This window comes from Phalacrocorax aristotelis, chromosome 5, assembly GCF_949628215.1.
Source record: "Phalacrocorax aristotelis chromosome 5, bGulAri2.1, whole genome shotgun sequence".
Classification (NCBI taxonomy): domain Eukaryota; kingdom Metazoa; phylum Chordata; class Aves; order Suliformes; family Phalacrocoracidae; genus Phalacrocorax; species Phalacrocorax aristotelis.
This window is the reverse complement of record NC_134280.1, coordinates 31,034,271-31,053,312: the sequence shown is the minus strand read 5'-3', so window position 1 is coordinate 31,053,312 and position 19,042 is coordinate 31,034,271. Positions and strand designations below refer to the sequence as shown.

Sequence of the window (19,042 nt, the reverse complement as noted above, 5' to 3'; positions counted from 1 at the left end):
AGCTTGTACACAGTTTTACATTAGTGAAGCTGAAGCTGTCCAGCGTGCTCTACTGGTGAAGACTTTGAAATATATAGCTCACTACAAAATGAATTAGTTTGTGTAAAACTCTCCATAATTTTTAAATTGCAATAATACAATTTGCACAACAGTTACTTATGGAGCTTTCCTTATGATCTGCTTTCCCCCAACTCACGGCTTATTGTGGTCAGGAGATTAAACCTGCAGAGACTCAAGGTGAGAGGGAATTGGATACTTGCTCAGTGTAACTATCCAAAAAGAGGCCGGAATGCTTCAGGATGGCCAAGCTCCTGGCTTCTTTTACTCCATGAAGGAAGCTACTTAAAGAAGCTCCATGTTGACCGATGAGATAGCAGAGCTTGCTGAACCTGCTAGCCATTTCCTGCAACAACTGGATTGTGTTTGCATTGCCCAAATTATCTGTAACAGACCAGAAAGCAGTTTAGCTTACCTTACGAAAGAGCAGTGCCTGTTAATAAAGAGAATTACTGGAAGGTGCTGTTTAGATGTTTATCGGCAATTTCACCTCATGGCTACATTATCCAGAATCAGGAATTGAACAATTTTAGACAAACAGTCAGGAAAAGTGCAAATACTAACAGCATAATGCAGATGTCAAAATGCAGCTATATTTCACCAGTTCATCTGAACAGGGGAGAAGAGCAAGACTGTAGCTTTATGTTAAAAGTATATTATTACTTTTAATTTTGCATAAAGAAATTTTTTGTGGAACATAGGGGAAATAATATCAAAGAGAACATGAAAATAAAAGTTCTTACCTAAACCTAGAAGAGGTCTAAGAACCTGAGATTTGATCTCACTCAGTTTGCAATAAAACCGTCTCTCAGTAGAAGCCAACTCATGCAAACTGGCAATATATCCCATTACATTTTTGTCTGCTAAGACCAAACAGTTGTCACCACCAGTTATCACATTGCTTATATAGCCTATCTGAAAGATGAAAAGGAGAAAAGAAAAACGAGCAGCTTTCATATTTTTCTTTTACACTCCAGTTTAAAAATAGGATGATGCAGAATAAAGCATATCTTAGGAGCAATAAGTGAAAATAAGTATTAATTACCTACAGTGACAAACAATCCATTCAATACTGGCTTAAGACAAGAATGATAAAACTAGAAGAAACATTTATAGTCAATGCTGTACATTTTCCTAGTACTGACAGATCCTAAAAGACAATAAATAGGCCATCTTTTAAGGTGACTTATACAACCATTCCATGTTTAAGAGATAGTGACCTTAAGTTCAGTCACTTTTCGAATTGCAATATATTTCATGCTTCTATTGAGAATGTTGAGATTAAACAGAATCATTATGTCTTACCATACAAGTGGTATTAGTGTAGGTATTAGCAGGTATTTGCTTTCTGCAGTAGTTGGAAGCAATATTCTAAGGTCAGCACAAGTACCACTGATGCACTGTGGCTCCTCACTAATTCTGGTTCACATGCAATACCATATAGTAATTCAGTGTTTGAGCTCTACTTTTATTTCCTTTGCTGTTAAAACAGAGGATTCCTTAGGAACATTGAGCTAGATTTGTTCAACAAGCAACCCACAGGCCAATTCTGATATGTCAGAGCCTGCAAGTCACCCTACAAGAAAAGCGAATGGCTAGCAACAATCTTATAGAAGGAATACAAGTGTGTGTCTGTGTGCACATAAATGTATGCACATGCATGGACCTAGTGTCTCAATCCCTGTCTCCCCTCAAAACCCCCCTCCAACTGCTATTCTGCTCAATCTAGGGAAGCAACAATGACACCCAGAAGAGCCAAGACAAAGAGCTGCTTTCTATCCTCACCATCTCCTTTTTGTTACCTTAAACTGAAGTTGGTTTGAAATCATACAAACAACTCAGAAGAGGACATGCAGTCAGGGTATACGCTCCCCCACCTCATGCCACCTTCAAGGCAGATATGAGATTCAGCTTGATGAAGAAAATTGCATAGGGGCATCTCCTCTCTCACATTAACATGCAAATGCACGTTTTGGCACCTTTGCTTAGTTCCCCCTTTACACCCAGGAGAAAGGGAGGGGGAAGGAAGGAGAAGGTGCAGAATTTGGGGGGGGCTTTTGCCCACTCACAAGCAAGATGCATAGGAAGCAGAATGGAATAGAGCAGGCAGTGCCCTCAATCACTTGAGAAACAGGAAAATGAAGAGCAATAGCAGTGAAGAATAAACACATGATAATTGTAGTGAAAACGGAGGACGGTATAAGGGTGCACTTCTGCACCGTGCACACGTGGAAGGAAATGGATTAGACACACTGAAAACACCTTCTTGTCCCTCAGACAGAAGGAAAGACCAAGAAACAGGCAGGGAACATTAATTAGGCTTCCCCTCTGCCCTCTGTTAGCTGTGCTCCTGATTTGACTGCTAGGAACCAGTTACTTGACTTGAAACCCTTAAAGCTAGTTGAACAACCAGCACCGTGCTATTTCCAAAAAACATCAGTATGATTTGCACTAACTTAAAGGAAATACCACTCACCTTACTACATGATAGTAACAAAACTGGACTCTTAGTACGGCTATTTTCATACAAATTATTTTCTGTTGTTGTCTCCTGGCCACTGTAGTATAATCCAGGTTGGAAGTCTTCCTCATCTGCTAAGAAGAGGGAATAATCTAGTCCTGCTGCTGTACTCCAAACACCATCACCACACGTCTGAAATTCACAAGGAAAAGACATCAGAAATCACCACCTGAAGCTGGAAGGAGAGGAGAGTACTTAAGCCTTCTAGCCATACATGCATGTAATACACGTACATACAAGAACAAGTATTGCTATAACTGGTAATTTTTCCAAATCCAGTGTCTCATAAGAAATAAATTTCTTTTATGTACACTGAAATTTATCTTTCTTTCCAGTCCTCTCTCTAATGGATGATTTTTGCCATTAAATTAATAAGTCCATTTTATTTTTAAATGGGCTTGATTAAATTTGGGACACTATTCTCCCCTCTACATTTAACTGGGAAATCTATAAATTTGGGACAGTTAACATGTTGTACATTAATCTGCACAAGCAAGGCAAGAAAGGCCTAAGCAAGAAAATTCTGCAGCTAGCTTTCCACCAAGACAAGCACCAGAAATCATAGGCAATGGTCTAATCCAAAAATCATAATTTGGCTATTCACTCAATGTGATGAAAGTTTAGAACAGGAAACTCACTGCCAAAACAGCTCTGGAAATAGAAAAATGAACAACAAATATGGTCATGGCCTAGCAAAGCTAAAAATGCCAGAAGAATGTTTAGAGTAGAAACAGTGTTCCAAGGTATTAAAAAGTTTCAGCACTGCAACATCGCTATCACAGAAACCATATAATAAGGTAGACGTGAAATTTCGTAAGAACATACAACTAGTCACATTTCTCAGTTTTAGAGCTTCAATGTGGTCAAAAACCAGCAGAAGTCTGTGTAAAGGATTTCTTAGGCAGATTTTTCACAGGCTCATCTAAGGACAGTATTCACAGCATAAGCCAAAGAAATCAAGGGTTCTGTTAGTATATAGTACACAGATACATAATTAAGGTCCATTTTTAGAAACTACTTCACACTCACTTTTATAAGAGACCCTAAACTGAAAGAAGACAGACACAGAAAACAAAGTACCTTTGCGAGACGAGGGACTGTTGTTGGGGAGTTCGAGTGACCAAGTTGGCCAGAGATATTACTGCCCCATGAATACACCTGTAAGAAACATAGCTAAACATGAGAATATAAATTCAAATACACGGACACATACTGAATTGTACCAGTACAACACATCAAGTGTGCAAACACACGCAAGTCAAGGGTATAAGATTCATGTACCGAGAAGCACTACCCTAATTTCCAACATCTTCCTATATTCTCAAATTGTCTTCTCACATTCAGAAATGCAACCAAATCAAGTCATTGCAATCTTTAAACGTAACGTTGGTGGTACATGCAGAACTTTGGCAGAAATAGACTTAAAATTCCACACTGCTTCCAAGTTGCCTCCCACAAACAGAAACAAAAGTTTAGAAGCAAAAGAAATAAAAACCTGGAAAACACCAAGCATGACAGTTATGTCACAGATAAGCAATAAATGGTAACAATCACTTGTACCTGGGATTTGGCAGTGAGTGCTAAGGAATGATGGCCACCAGCAGAGAGGTGAATCACTTCTTTACCATCTAAGCTTTTCACACATAATGGCTGAAGCCTGTCAATCCCCAGAACCCAGCGGGGGGTGGGCAGGGAGAAGAAAAAAAGATTATCAGGGGCATTCTTAAGACGAAAATAAAATCCAAGTTTTATTTTTTCCCCCAAAACAAACTAGAGAAGACAAACATGCATGAAGTTTTCTGGCAATAAACCAGCTTAGTGAAAAAGTTCATGAAGCACAAAAGTTCATGATAAACATCGCCCCAATTTGGATTAAGTCAAAATATCACCCGAAGACCTAGTGGTTACAAGGGGAAAAATCAAAACTGGTTGACCTTCAGTAACAATACAGCATAAAACATGTTACTTGGAGAAACTTAGGTCACAACACAAGGCAGTTGAGCGAATTTGAGAAAGTTGAATTCTCAAGATTTCCTAGTGATCTACTAAGAAACATTTATCAAAGAAATCTCACCTTGGCAAAACATCACCATGTCCTAGCTGTCCTTCCTTCCCCTTTCCCCAGCTCCAAACCTCTGTTCTTAGAGAGGGTAAAAGAGCATCAGCTTCACCACTGTAGGTTGGAGTCAGAGCTACAGTCCTCATTTTTGCCCGCCCTACCTTCCGTAAAAGCCTAGGAGAAACTGAAGACAGGACAAGAGATAGAAAAATTGCTCATTATTTTAGGTAAACATATCACTCAGACTGTGTAACACACAGTAAAGGTACCATTTGAGATAACTCATCAAGACTTCTTAAAAAGGTATTAATTAAGGTTAAGAGCAAAGGCTGACACATAAGAAGATAGGTTACTCATATACAGAAATAACGCATGTGCTAAAAGTAGGCAGATCCCAACTAATTTTTACCAGCTATTAAAGGATAACAGGCATATGAGAACTATACAGCTATACTGAAACAAATGAAGCAAAACAACCTATACATTAAAAAATGCGTTTTTGAAAGAAAATATATCCTTGCAGTGAACAAAATATCTCAATACTTCCTAATATCTTCCCTCAGAGCCAGATCACTATAGAACTAAGCCATGTACCCATTCAGAGCAATTAACAACACTAAATTCTGTGAAGGAAGAAGGTGATAAACTCTGAAGTTTGGCAGTGGGAGTTGGAGTATTTCTAGGTCCCTGGCTCAAAACCAGCTCAGTGCAGTAGGGATTACAGGCCACACAGATTTTTATCTGCTGTGCAACCTATGTGAAAGCTAGTTTGTCATCATTGTGCAATAAGATGCCCAGACTACTACAACATGCCTGCTTTACCTTACTTTACCAACAAAGAATATTCCTAAACCCGCTACGCTTTTGGTTTTCTTAGCATGCAGTATCTGCTAGTCTTCACTCCCCCCCACCCTTCAAGACCTAAGATACAGTTTAGAATTGATGATTTTGATAGATTTATGTTCAATAAATACATTTTATTTTCAGTTATAGACCTCCACACTATTATAACTTTTCTAGTCTCTTGGTTTTCCCAGTGTGCTTTTTTACCTTGTGACAACAAGCCAGGCAGGGAAAGTCTTCGACTTCCTCCTTCAGATTCCTCCTCTCTAATATCTACTAAACTGGAACTCTTCTTCCCCTGCATAGATTCCAGTCTGACCTGCTCTTCTCGACTGTCTTTCAGAGCTTCAGGCCCTGGGGAACCGCCACCAGACTGAGATCCTGGTTCACTTGAAGGCGTGCCATAGAAGTTCATTACTTTCTTCAGAGACAATGCTCCAGCCTCGTATGTAGCAGCTACTCTCACACCAACTGCTGATGCACAAGAGGCCACCAAGCTGTTCAAGGCAGATGTGCTTGTACCTGGAGGGCCAGGGATGCAAGCACTGAGTTGTTCTTCTTGAGAAGGCTAAAACCAAAGAAAAATGGAAGACTATCATAGCAGACAGCACGTAACTGTAGGATGATGATACACATATTCACTCTTCCAACTATGTGCTATGCTGAACAAGACATTATGAAGAAGCTTTTTATACTTTGGTGTACATCCATTCCTCAGAATCCCTTTTTTTAAGATAGGACCAATCACCATTTCTACATGTACTGGGCTTTGTCTGTTGCACTTGTCTTGTAGCTCATCTGTAAAAGACTGTGGATCTATTTTTTTTAAAATACAAAAAAAACCCCAAACCCCAAAACCAAGCAACTTTGCAAAAAAAAGGGATTTCATTTTACGCTTATTATGAACTTCTTTGCCACCAACTGAAGTACATCAGTCAGCATGCTGTATTTACAGACAGAAGATCTCCCTTCAATATGTTAAAAGGAAAACTGATTCATGGATGCATTTTGCAAGGTCTGCCTTAAGACCATTCTAGGCTATGTGTCCCCTTATGCTACTGTTGTATCCATATAAAGCTTAGTTCATAATCACCAAGTCATGCTAGGGACAAACTGACTGTTGGCAATTGTTAGTACCAGCACAGGACTACCTGTAACAGCAATCAATTTACCTACCAAATAAAAAATAATGCACAAGATTATATTTGCCAAATAGTTTGAATGTTAAAACAAAGACAGCAAAGTCCCATTTTCCCACCTAATACATGGTGGGAATTCATGTTAATATAAATATTATAGCTCATTTTGTCCTGCCAGAAAGAAAACAATCTTTGACTTTTTTTGTGAAAAATTAGGCTAAAGGATTGGGATTGGTCCTATTTACTCATACTTAATTCCTGTTTATAAAAGGCATGCCTAGCAATACAGAAAAGCAAACTTGATTTGTGTAGGAAAGCAGAGAGAAACAAAGGACTTTACTAATGCTGAAACATTACATTAGCATGCTCATCCCTGCTTGTCACATATATATTCAATTGTCTTAAGAATCAGTGAATCTGTTCCAAGTTTGTTTTTTCCTGGAACTGTGTGAGGGAAACAATGCTCTGGAAGTAGTCCAGAAATAAGGAGTTGAGGAAGGGAGCATGAAACTACATGTGTTTCAGTCATTTCCTAATGGCAGGAGCTCTCGCGTGAGTCTGGGAGGCCCACAACTGCTAGAATGCATTTGTATTAGCAAAAAGCAAAGGGAAGGACAACTGTTCACACGATGTTTATTTCTCTTAAATAAGTTTTTTCCCTCAGAATAGGAAAATATAACTTGCTGAATCACCACATTACTGGACAATTTGTTTTTGTTTTAACAGTACTTTTTCTTTCAGAGGTGATAACGAAAATCAACTATCTATTAGGCACTGTAAAATTTATCTCCCGGAACCATTGTGAAAAATTTCTGACTGCAACTATAAAAAAAAATTTTGATATCTACACAACACTTGAAACGACAAACGAAATTTTCAGAAATCTGCTATGAATTTTGCATACTGGGCCACACAGTGCCAGTTTTTCTTACAGACATTACCTTAACCATAAACCATCCAGCAGGACAGTACTTAACGTAGGGACTGCCAGACTGCACTGCAAGATTTTGGGTTAGTTTTCCGTCTAAATGGCTTTTGGTTTGTATCTTCTTCCCTTCCACCTCAAATAAGATTTTTTTCAAAATAGTGGAAAACATAGTATTTTGGCAGAGAGCTGGGAACAGCTCTTGGACCTTCATATCAACCATTTTCTGATGCTTATTAAGAAATTGTTACTTTACTCTTTGGCTACAGCATCAGAACAGTGCTGTTGAACCATTTTCCACATTGCACAGAGTACTACTTATGTGTTTCCCATTGCTGGTTTTAAGTTATTGCCACCCCTACATAATTAACATTAGAAACCTTTTGGTCAACACTTTAACATTACCTTTACAATCTTTACTTGAATCTTTACTAGAATTTTTAACTGATTGAGAAATTAGACAGATTTGTGAGGGATTTGTTTCACATATAGAAAAGAAAGTGTTACCTTAAAGGTAGATTAGACGAGTACCAGTTAACTGCTCCGCACAGATGGCAAACCCACACATCATGCAACTCCCAGAGAGTGGGAAACCAGCTTATGTGGTTCTAGTACTGTGGACCACAACAGGGGGAAACTACAGCACTGTCAAGGCTGCTCACATTAAAGGCTTACAACTGAATAAGGATGGAGGACAAAAAGTCTTCCACTTAAAAGCTGAGACCCATTGCAGAGAAGAAACATTCTGAAACTACAGGAACACCACAGCTACATTAAACTAACAGAATTTTTCATTTGTGACAAGTAACATTGTCACGTATACAAGAGGAGTTGTAGCAAATTAAGAGCTAGTGACTAGGTACCAACCTGCTCAGGTTCTGTGCAGATGTTTTTCTCCAGTCTCTCATTTAATGAGTGATCTGATAAACTGATTAAGTACTCTTTCACTTCTTTTTTGTCTGGGAACAGAATATTTCCAGGACTAGAAATTCCACTGTCTTCCTGTCCATCGTTGCTGGAAAGCATACTTGCTCCATCAGGTTCTAAAGCAACAAGTGTATGTTCTTCCACAAGTGGTTTCTGACAGTCTTCATTTTGGCTACGTGTCACACTTTTTCCTTCTAGGGTCTCCAATGCGGGACAGAAGACATGGTTTTCTGGCTGGTTATCAGAGAGTGCTACACCCAGTGGGCAACAGTGACTATCTGAAATGATTACATGATCTTCCTTGTCCGTCATGGTAATGAGGAGTTGACTGCAATGATTGCACCTCTCTGGGATAGGCTTCATTTCCTGCACAGGGAGACACTGTACCAGAGCCAGGCTGTGGTAGGCTCCACAAGCAATCTGGAGCACAACACGTCCTGCCAGGTGCTCTACCTTCTGCGGCTTTGTCACTGGGAAAGTTGTTGTTATGAGACCGAGCTGGCAGCCACTCCCCCAAGCCCATATCTCTCTGCTTAGTGATAGTGCCAGCGTGTGTTCCTCTCCACATGCTAGCTGCAAAATCCTTACTGATAATAAAGGACTGGTTTCAGAATCACAAATACTGATGGGTTGTGGCTCTGGCACACAAGGCTGATTAGCAACTGCACACTGGCCAGCAGAATTGTTCCCCCACATGTACACCACACCACTTTCTGTCACGGCTCCATTATGGAAGCTGCCAGCTGCCACTGTAATAACATGATGCCCAAGCAAAGTATTTTCTAGGATAGGACTATTAGCACACGACTCCTCCAGTCCTGACCTCCAGGGCAGTTTTCCAAAACTGTAGACTTCTCCACCTGGGAGAAAAAGAAAAAAAAATCCTACCATGAGTCTAATGAAGTTAAACAAAAAAAAAAATTTGAAGAGACATTCTGATAAACAGGTATCAATTTTTAGCTTACTCAAGGGTCAGTGAAACTATGGCTATTGATATATGAAGACCGCTGGTTGCTCTCTGCTATTGCTGCTGCTAAGTTCTATACCTCATGTTAACATTACCCTCTGCATGCCTGCACTGTTGAACTAAGCAATGCTTTCCTGCTAAAAATCCTACTGTATCCAAGTTCAGTGTATTTATTGGTCCTTTCTATTTTAAGAACATAAAACATATTAAGGACATGCAACCATGCTTGAAGAACATGGCAAAGTACAGAGCTCATCTTTCCATTTAGAGATCTAGCATCACCAAACTGTACTGTTTGCCACCCTACAGTAAAATAGGACTGCCTTATCAGGTGGACAGTGGGGTGGGTGGGCATATGCATCTTGCAACTGGTTTGATATTGTACTGCATCCTCTCCAAAATTTCATTACTTTTACCTGAAAAGATTGCAGCAATGCCAGGTCAAGTTACTTTTCTAATTCTAAAGAAAAGCAAAAATCTGTTTTTAAAATGAGCAGTTGTTTTCACAGTGATAGAAAAATGGTAAATCAGACCCACAAACAACATGCTTCATGGGGCAAGAACACACATGCAAAAATTCCTTCTAATTATGAAAAAAAACATGTTCTAAAAAAAAGACTAGAGCTCTGTAACAACTCCAATAGAGGAGAGGTGCTTGTAGCAGGCTCACCAATAACCTGGAATCTTACGTTCAAAAAACATCAGAGAAAAGTCAAAGAAGCAACTTCCAGTTTAGTCTTTTCAACTCTATGCCCATTGATCAGTGCAAGTAAGGACCAAGCTACACAAACACTTAAAGGGACTGGCTTTTAGAAATACTTTGATTCACAGTGCCAGGCTGTTCACAAACCAAGACTCACCCTAATGCATCTATTAGCTACATGCAGAAACCAAAGCTCTTACACATCAAGAGAACCTCTTGCCGTACTGGCTTTTTTTGAATGAAAGACATCACAAGAAATGTCATTTTGAGCTAACGCAGTTCAGATTACATGACCATCTTTAAACAGGAAATCCAGAGCCCTTGTTAAAAGAGCAACAACCAAAAAAAAGTATGAAAGAAGACACTATGCATATAATTTCTATTCCAACACAGTTTTAAGTAACTTATAACTAAGAAGGAAATATTGGCAAAGTTAAAAATCTAACTGTTTAAGAAGTTGTGTATGAGACAGACTGAAAAAAGATCTAAAAGAAAAAAACTTGACAATAACTAAAGCTTGTTACCGCCTCAAATCTTTACAACCAAGGTGTTTATTACCTTCTGTTAGAAGTAACCCATGATGTATTCCAAGGGCTGCCTGTAATACAGTCTTTCCACTGAGGCCTGGAAGCCTTTCTGGAGTTACAGAGCAAGAGCCAGCCTTCCAGACATAGACCAGGCCTCTCTCTTTGGCTCCTTCTGCCTCTTCTGAGCTACAAAAAGATTGGAGGAAATACAGAATCAGCTTGAAGTTTTCTGTGGTTCAGTAATGCATATTTTGCTTTTCACACATGTAGGAAAGGCTTAGTAGTTCAGGCATTAGTTTTAATTTCAGTAACTCAACATATTTTATTTACAATTTGGTAATCTTAATGTAAACGTAATTTAAATTAAAAGTATCTTCTATTTGAAATCATTAGCTTTCTTTTTCATTTTTACTTTACTGCCTGAAAAGCAGCTGATCTTGTACTAGTAAACTTAAAGATACATTTATTCACAACTGATATAGCCTTTATGTTATATATTGTATTTGTTTCTCACAGCAAAGAGATCAAATTAATACACAATTCTGCTGAGGGAGATTGTTGCATCTCTTTCTACGTACATATAAGCAACTCTGTTCCTATCTGCAGGGTGAGATCTGTAATGTTAAATCTTCCTGTGTTAGAAAGCAGAAGGAACGTTTCTGGTTTATTAGGTTTTATTCATGTTTTGTATTATGCAGCTTTTGGAAATCAAAATGCAGGAAAAACAGCTTTGTAACCATGTGTTTATCAGTTACATAGATCAAGTATGCTGGAAATATACAGAAACTTCCCAAATAACATTTGCTTTAGAAGTAAATAATTAAGCAAAGGATGTATTGTGTGCAGATTTTACCATGAACTGATTGCTCCCATTCAGTGTCTTCAAAACATTACACCTAGAAGACCTCATCCTTTATACACCTTCATTTCTACCTTTAGAGAAAAATATGAGGTTTTGGTTTTTTGGGTTATTTTTGTCTTCTTTTAATTCTTAATGAGCGCCTCAGATTCAAATTAGCCAGCCGTTCCAATCAAGAAAAAAAAAAAAATCCCTGAAACATCATGGAAGTGTCCAGGCTTGCAGGAGTAACTGGAACTATCCAAAGCTGGTTTAACACTTTGACACACTGGTTGGAATGCTCAGTCAGCAACTTCTCCCATTGAGCAGAAAGAAATCCCTCAGAACTTTGTTAAAACCGCGTGCTTATTGTCAATTTGTGGAATCACTTGATTTAAACAAACACAAAAAGTGATTTTAATCATCAATATAGACTGACAGCATTTCAAGTTACATTAAGAGTTTTCTTTAATTTAAAACTTTATATAGTTATCCACCCTGCATGAAAAAGTAGGTTTAGCTCCATATTTGCCAACAATCGAGTCATCTATTCCTCACACAAATCAGTTCTTGCAGTTTTGCATGAACTTGTGAAGTTAAATATTTAAGGTAGTGAGAAGAGCTTTGATGAAATGGCAGTCTTTGCTAGAACAAAGGGCACAAAACCCCAAATGTTCTCCAATAATGAGGCAAACCCAGAAAAGGCTGGTCTGAGAGGCTGCACTGTGGACAACTTATGCAAGCAGCACATTTAAAAGCCATAAGGCCCTATTCATGCAGACTACTGATTTTTTAAACTAAAAATTTTGCTAGTTGTGCTGCATAGGATGAACAATACCTTTGCACAATCTGCCTCTGAAATATTCAAGATGAGAATAACTAAGAGATGGAATTATCTCTCTTAGCTCCTGTGCCCATCCCCAATCTCTCTTCTTTTTCCACATAACAGAAAAGAGAAAAAAGGGAAAAAAGAAATTATCAACAAAAAGGTGACAGTCAAGATCTCTTCCAAAATTCACATAAGTAATTTAACCCAAACATACATAATATTATAACACAGGGTCCACCTTGCATTTTAAATACATAGGACTTAAGTTTAGACTAGAAGTAAATTAAGAAGGAACCAATCGAGTAATATATAGTCCAGAAAAAAAGAAGTTAGAAATATCCAACATCATAGTTAGGCCATTTAGCTAAAAATCAAAATACGGATTTTACTCAGGTGGGCAAAAGCATGCCAAAGAACATAACATGATAACAGAGAGACTTCATCAAAATACTGCGCATTAAATTCAGTCCAAAGCCTGATATTTAGGCTTTTATCCATTTAGTAAGTCTTCAGAGAACAGTTTAAGACAAATTTGGACAGTCACATATCAGGATTTATTACAAGACACTAATCTTCCATCCCCAAACACCTCACCTCTGTCAGGTACCTTAGTGGAAGAAACAAGGAGCAAAAGAATAGTCTACTGCAGGGCTATTGGTCCAGAATCAAAATTCACAGGTGCAGGTAGCATATGATTTACTGTTCACCAGAGAGTGTTACTTTCAGGTTTCCAGCCTATGGCTATCCTTCCACAAGTTTCAACAATCAACTTAAAGAAGCTGATCTTTAATAGGTTGAGTGTTCCACATATAACTAAAACCAAAGCTAAGTTACTCTTCCTCTTCCCTTTAGTTTAAGGTACACAAAGAGTATGCTGATACCACTTAATAATTTTACAGGATGCCCATGAGCTGACACATTTCAGGGAGCCTCTGTGGCTTCACCTAGCTGCTCATTCTCACCTTCTTTCCTGTGAGTCCATCTGTCAGTGGCAGCACTCCATCACCACCAAATCATTCCTCTTTCAAAAGGAACAATGATTTCCACAAACTGTAAAACAGAAAACAGCTATTTAATTGCAAATAATGTTAAGCCTAAAAAAAGCCCCACCAATAAACAACAAGCAAAGCTTTAGATGCCGTGATAAATAAATAAGCATTTCCACAGCACTAGGATGGTTGAAGTATTTAGTTCACTCACACTGAGTTGGCAGAGAAAAGCTGAACAGCCAGATTTGTCCTACCTACTCATCTCACAATAGGTCTACTGTAAGGACAGACTGAACAAAACCTAGTTCAAAGGCAGAAATTAACATCAGCCTCTCTCTATAATTCTCAGTATACCACTCAAGAAACATCAAAGCAGGATAACTGATATATTTTCAGTCTAATATAAGATAGAATTCCATGCTTAAGCTAAATTTATATGGTAAACAGATTTGGATGAGCAGAAAATGGTTGAGTGTTGAATTCATAACCGTATTCCTGAACCAAAGCACATATTTCCATTAAAAGGTACAGTTCTATTAAAGCCTGTGCAGAAATGTAGAAAGTCAGTTTAAGAGTTTAAAACACTTCTTCATGCAAACTGGCAGCAGAGTCTCTGTAAAGATATGATAAAACCATGGAAGCCAAGGAGGAAAAAAAAGTGGCTGTTCTGTTTACGCTTTTATCCTTTCAGATTCTGAGTTTTGCAAGTTCACCCTCACTTCTTTCCATTTTTCAAGAAGATACCTTTGTATTACTTCTTTTGTAACAAAACAAAGATAGAGTTAACCTTTGTTTCTTATAATCTGTTTGGCTTTTTAATATTGAAAGAATTCTAATTTTCCTTTATCTATTTGCCTTGCTAGTTTTAATTTTAGTTTACTAGTTTAATTTTAGTCACATTAATGCATGAGTGGAACCATATTCAAATAAAATAAGTTTCATATACAAGTCCTTTAGAACCTTTTGCTTTATTATAATTGCTGTCTGACATCCACTGCAATAAAACCAGAAAAAAAAAATATTTATATGATGGTGTTTTAAGACAATGTATCTCCAAGAAAAGATCCAGAATGAGTGGTCTCAAGCTCTCACATACAGACAAGAGAAATAAATTACGGCCAGTCTTGATTACAAGAGACTGTATATGCAAACTTGGAAATGACATACAGGAGTTTAAGTTTGCACTTGGAAATAGTAATCATCAAGTTGATAAATAATTGAAATAACTAAAACAAATCCCAACACTTTCACTAGACTGCTCTGCATAATGAAGTACCCAGCAGACCTTTATAGACAGAAACAGCAACAGATCATACCAAATGTTTTCAGTCTTCCAAATACAGTACACTAAAAACAGTGATTTGGGCTTCAGGGTTGGCAAAGAACATATTACAAAAAAGGTAAAGAGCCATGAAAAAATGAAATCAAATTAATATGATAGAATTGTATTGTGGTAAGTCATATGCACCTCACTAAAAAAAAAAAAATCAGAGAATACTTTCTAGGAACAGTTACACACTAAACTATACTTGTCACCAGAAAGATACTGCTTTCAAGACACTTCTGCCTCTCCTTGCTCAATTAAAAAAGAAAATAAAAAAAAATAAAGAAGAAAATACCCACCCACAACTGTAGAAGTTAAAATATTAACAGAGCAAGTCTCACAAATATAAAGAAACTGTCATGCAACACCTCAGGAACAGAGGTGTTGATGAAATATCAAAGGAAGATGGAAGTGTATTTTTGGACTTTGTGATGTGTTCTTGCTCAGAGTAAGTGCATCTGCGTTTTTTTTAGCCTCCTCAAAACCATCTAACCCTACAATTAATTTTCTTGAAAATGCTGGCACTTCTCTGTGAAGAACTATAGCTTCACATATAAATATCCAATAGATCAGTGAATCAGACAAAGAGATGGGAGCTTTGATAGAGTCATCAAAGTATCAATATTCGTATAATTTACATCGTATATACTTATTCAAGATCAGGGAACTGAGGCTTAAAATTCTTGGCTTCTATAATTTAAGATACCTTAAGGGCTCAAAGAATTTCTTCCATTTTCATGAGTTTCAACTGCACAAAAATTGACCGTAATTCTCATGAAAACTTCTGATGATAACAAAACAAAGGTAAAGCCAGGCATCTGATCAGCTGTTTTACAAGACCTCCCTTAAAGGCCAAATTGAAAAATTATTTGTGTAATTATTCAGTAAGAAACCTGCAGTACTGGTGGACTAGAAATTAAGACAGTGATACATTTTGTTTTCTTTACAAAATCACACTTAAGGTTGCATTGCTAAGCGTTTATGCTTATTCAGGAAAATGACAGTCAAACTGTTTTCTTTCCATAAATGAGACATCTCTAAGACATTTTAAAATAATTTTCAAGTTCAGTACACGTTTGCATTCACTCCTATGACAGCACAACATTATTCCCATTTCACAGCTAATACAAAATACAAGTCGTTTGATCACAGCTACAAACTAAGTATTTATAAATAGAAAGTTTCTTCCTCCCAAAAGGAACATACCATCTTCCTTGCTCATTTTCACCTGATTTCACATAAATATAATATTATGTTGTAGCTTTACATATACATTATTTCTTTTCCACTAAGATTACCTGAATTGTTATTAGGTTTAATGTTCACAGAAATGAACAGCCAGGAACAATACATCACTCTCACGGTATGGAAGGTCGGTACGATACCAGCACCTGCACTGGTCTGCCCATACATTTAACTTTCTAGATTTTCACTTCAGTGCTGCAAGAGGAAATAGGCAAAGAGTGCCACATAGTGCCAAGTTATGAAATGGATTTGTGTTACAGACAGATGGTCGCTGATGTCATACTTTCCATTTACAGACTAGGATGCTAATTCAAATTCTCCAGAACTCAAACACTACCACACCATAAAACTGCTATGGCAGGGAACGACATGCCGTAAACTTTACTCTCATTACTATGTGACTGTCCTTCACTGGACATCAACCACTCAGTAATAAGCACCACAGCTATAAAAGTAGTCTTACATTCAATGTTGAACAGGCACAACCGGTACGCCCGACTTTCAGAAATACTAGAACTCCCATCAGCCTCATGTGCTTATTCACCTGCTAGTTAATAAATACTACAAATACTTCTACAACTTTCAGACATGTTTACTTATGTATTTACACACTTTTCATAAATTTGTTGCACTATATTTAACATTAACTTACGCTACCAAGGCTGCAAGTTTGCTATACTAAACTACCTACTTGGGTTCTGAAGGAGGTTACCTCCAAGCTTTCTAATTCAAAACAGAGTTGTCAACATCAGTCTTGTTTACAAATACGTCATCATTTCTTATTGCTAACTGTGTTTGCGTACAATGCCTTACCAGTTCAAGAAGCTCTTATGTTTGGTCAGCACTAACTAGGTACAACCACTGTTTTTAACACTGTGTGATTAAGAACTGCTCAGAGCAAAACAAATCAACTTGCTACTAAAAGACAGCAGCAATCCTTTCAGATGACGGCTCAAAGATTTTAATGCCAGTTCCAGTGAATGAGTGATGGAAGCAAACAAAACAGAAGAGGAGTCAGGAAAAAACCAACACAATGAAGAGAGGGCCTAGCATCAGCTAAAAACCGAGCTGAAAACTATCTGGTGTAGCACGTAATTAATAATTTAAAACTTACCAAATTCATAAGAGACTCAAAAGTTTCTGAATATCCCTTCCTCCTATTTTTCTTTTGAAAAATACACCTTTTTAATTTAACACATGTTCAGGTGCTTCCCCGTGAAAAGGGTTAACTCCACAGAAACTGCGAGTTAAGTACAGCTAGCTTTAGTAAGTTGCTGCACTGCAACAGCAGTGGCAAAGTCTTGACAGAAGAGATCAAACAGAAGTCATTTATGACTACCCTAGTTGCTCCACAGCGTCTCACCAAAATATTTTTGTGCTGGAAGAGGAGGTCTGCAAGAGTGACAGCATGCTATGTCATCTGTAAACAACACTGCAGCCACGCTACGACTATCAATAGGCTCCGCAAGTTGACACAGCCTTTGCTCCCGAGTAACCAAGTCAGGCAAGGAGAACGGACTTTGAGACAGAAGTGGAAGGAGATAAAGGGCGTACTATTTAAAGCGTAGGTGGTGTCTTCCCGTCAAAAGGGAGGCGTCCTTTAGGAACCTACAGAATTAATCTCAACAGCTCTGCTCTGCCAGCCCCTCAGAGGACGAGAAGAGCTGGACGGCCGACACCTTCAGCCCCATCTTCAACCTCTCCCCCAAGTTCTCAGGCCCAGCCCCGGGGCGAGAGGGGGGCCTGTTCCCCGACCGCCGGTGCAGCACAACAGCCCGCCACCTCCTGTCCCAACGCTCAGATGTGGGAGGCGCCGGGAGCACCGCCGGCCGGCCCGGTTCCCGCCAGCCCGACGGGTTCCAGTTTCCCTTCAGCGGAGGGCGGCCATTTCCCCCGCCGCCCCCGGAAGCCTCCCAAACTTTCCCCACCTGTTGCCCTGCGGCCGGGGCGGCTGCCGAGGGCCCGGGGGCTGAGGGAGCGACGCGGGGGGCGGGGGGCGGCGGCGGCGGGAACGTCCCCACGCGCACGGACACACGCACTGGAGCGGATCGACGCCCCACGTGACTTAGGCTCTGCTCCTCCCCGCGGCGGGGCGCGCGCTGCCCCCGCACCTCCATCCCCGCCCGACAGGCACCTCACCCAGCACCGCGACCGCTCCCGCCGCCGGCTCCAGGGGCGCAGATCAGCTGATTCACGCGGGGGCGCGGGGCGGGGCCTCCGCCGGGCGCGGGGCGGAGCCCAGACTCGAGTCGCGCGCGCGCAGGGCCGTCCGGTAAGGAGGCCGCGGCCCGGGGGCGGGGTCCGGCGCTCGTGCCGACGGGTCCCTCCCCGGGACAAAACAGGCCGAGACCCGCCTGAAGGGAGTGGCCCAGCCCTGCGAAACCTAGCCCAGCCCAGCCCGGCCCGGCCCGGCCCCGCCCCGCCCCGCCCCCTCCAGTCTCTAGCAGAAACGGAAACCACGCTGGACCGGCGCTGCTGTTTCCAGGGCGTTTAGCCCAGCGAACAGGAGAGCGGTGAAGTTGGCTGGGCAAGGCCAGTTACACTATCGGCACCGAGAGTGCATATGCATTTTAAAGTGTTAGAGGCATAAATAAAGAACGAAGCTATAGCCTAAACAGGAAGCCTGATCAATAACTAGCAATAGTACCCGGCCATCCTTTCCTGCTCCATAAACCCTCAGAGTTCAGCGGCTGGTTTTAAATGGGAGCAGGCCTGCACCACAGATTTCTGATACACGGATCTAGAGCCTTCCTACAGGACAAGCTTCTTCCAAATAGTTACGTATACGTACATCTACATGTATACATGTGTATGTACAAATTGCACACACACTTTTTATGGTTTTATACATGCATAAATTTTACAAAATACGTTTAAAATACCTGGATATAGATACACCTATATGTGTGTATATATGTGTTTCTACTTGCACAAGTTTTGTAAAATGTACTTTTTATGTTATGTCAGCAATGAGTAGACTTTCTTGTGTTGTGTTGCCTGAAGCTTTCCTTTAAAAACTCTTTCTGAAGACAGGTGTAGCCTCTTCTTTATAAAGTCTTACATTTTCTAAGGATAAGTGTCTTCTTATCCTTACACTTCTATTACAGCATTTCCTCTGCTAACTCAAATGAATACTCCTTTTTTTTTTT

The 19,042-nt window shown here is 39.6% G+C and overlaps 1 protein-coding gene across 9 annotated transcripts in view; it reads right to left on the bottom strand.

Moving 5' to 3' along the window:
- The window catches only part of ALS2 (alsin Rho guanine nucleotide exchange factor ALS2), a 42,054-nt gene extending 23,945 nt beyond the window's left edge, over nucleotides 1-18,109 (bottom strand). For 6 of the 9 annotated variants that reach the window (XR_012660679.1, XR_012660680.1, XM_075093775.1 and 3 more), the window contains exons 1-11: nucleotides 18,033-18,109; nucleotides 13,298-13,385; nucleotides 10,700-10,854; nucleotides 8,412-9,331; nucleotides 5,688-6,048; nucleotides 4,653-4,821; nucleotides 4,139-4,235; nucleotides 3,659-3,736; nucleotides 2,534-2,710; nucleotides 801-972; nucleotides 261-441 (exon numbers count right to left, since the gene is read on the bottom strand). Coding sequence is in view for 7 of the 9 variants with exons in the window: in XM_075093775.1 (XP_074949876.1) it covers nucleotides 261-441; nucleotides 801-972; nucleotides 2,534-2,710; nucleotides 3,659-3,736; nucleotides 4,139-4,235; nucleotides 4,653-4,821; nucleotides 5,688-6,048; nucleotides 8,412-9,331; nucleotides 10,700-10,854; nucleotides 13,298-13,317 (2,330 nt within the window). In the remaining 2 variants the exon portion in view is untranslated. Of the gene's footprint in view, nucleotides 1-260; nucleotides 442-800; nucleotides 973-2,533; nucleotides 2,711-3,658; nucleotides 3,737-4,138; nucleotides 4,236-4,652; nucleotides 4,822-5,687; nucleotides 6,049-8,411; nucleotides 9,332-10,699; nucleotides 10,855-13,297; nucleotides 13,386-15,946; nucleotides 16,020-17,821; nucleotides 17,900-18,027 lie in introns of those variants that run through there. The other 3 variants (XM_075093777.1, XM_075093776.1, XM_075093778.1) reach the window with 3 other exon arrangements.
- Between the last annotated feature and the right edge of the window lie 933 nt (nucleotides 18,110-19,042).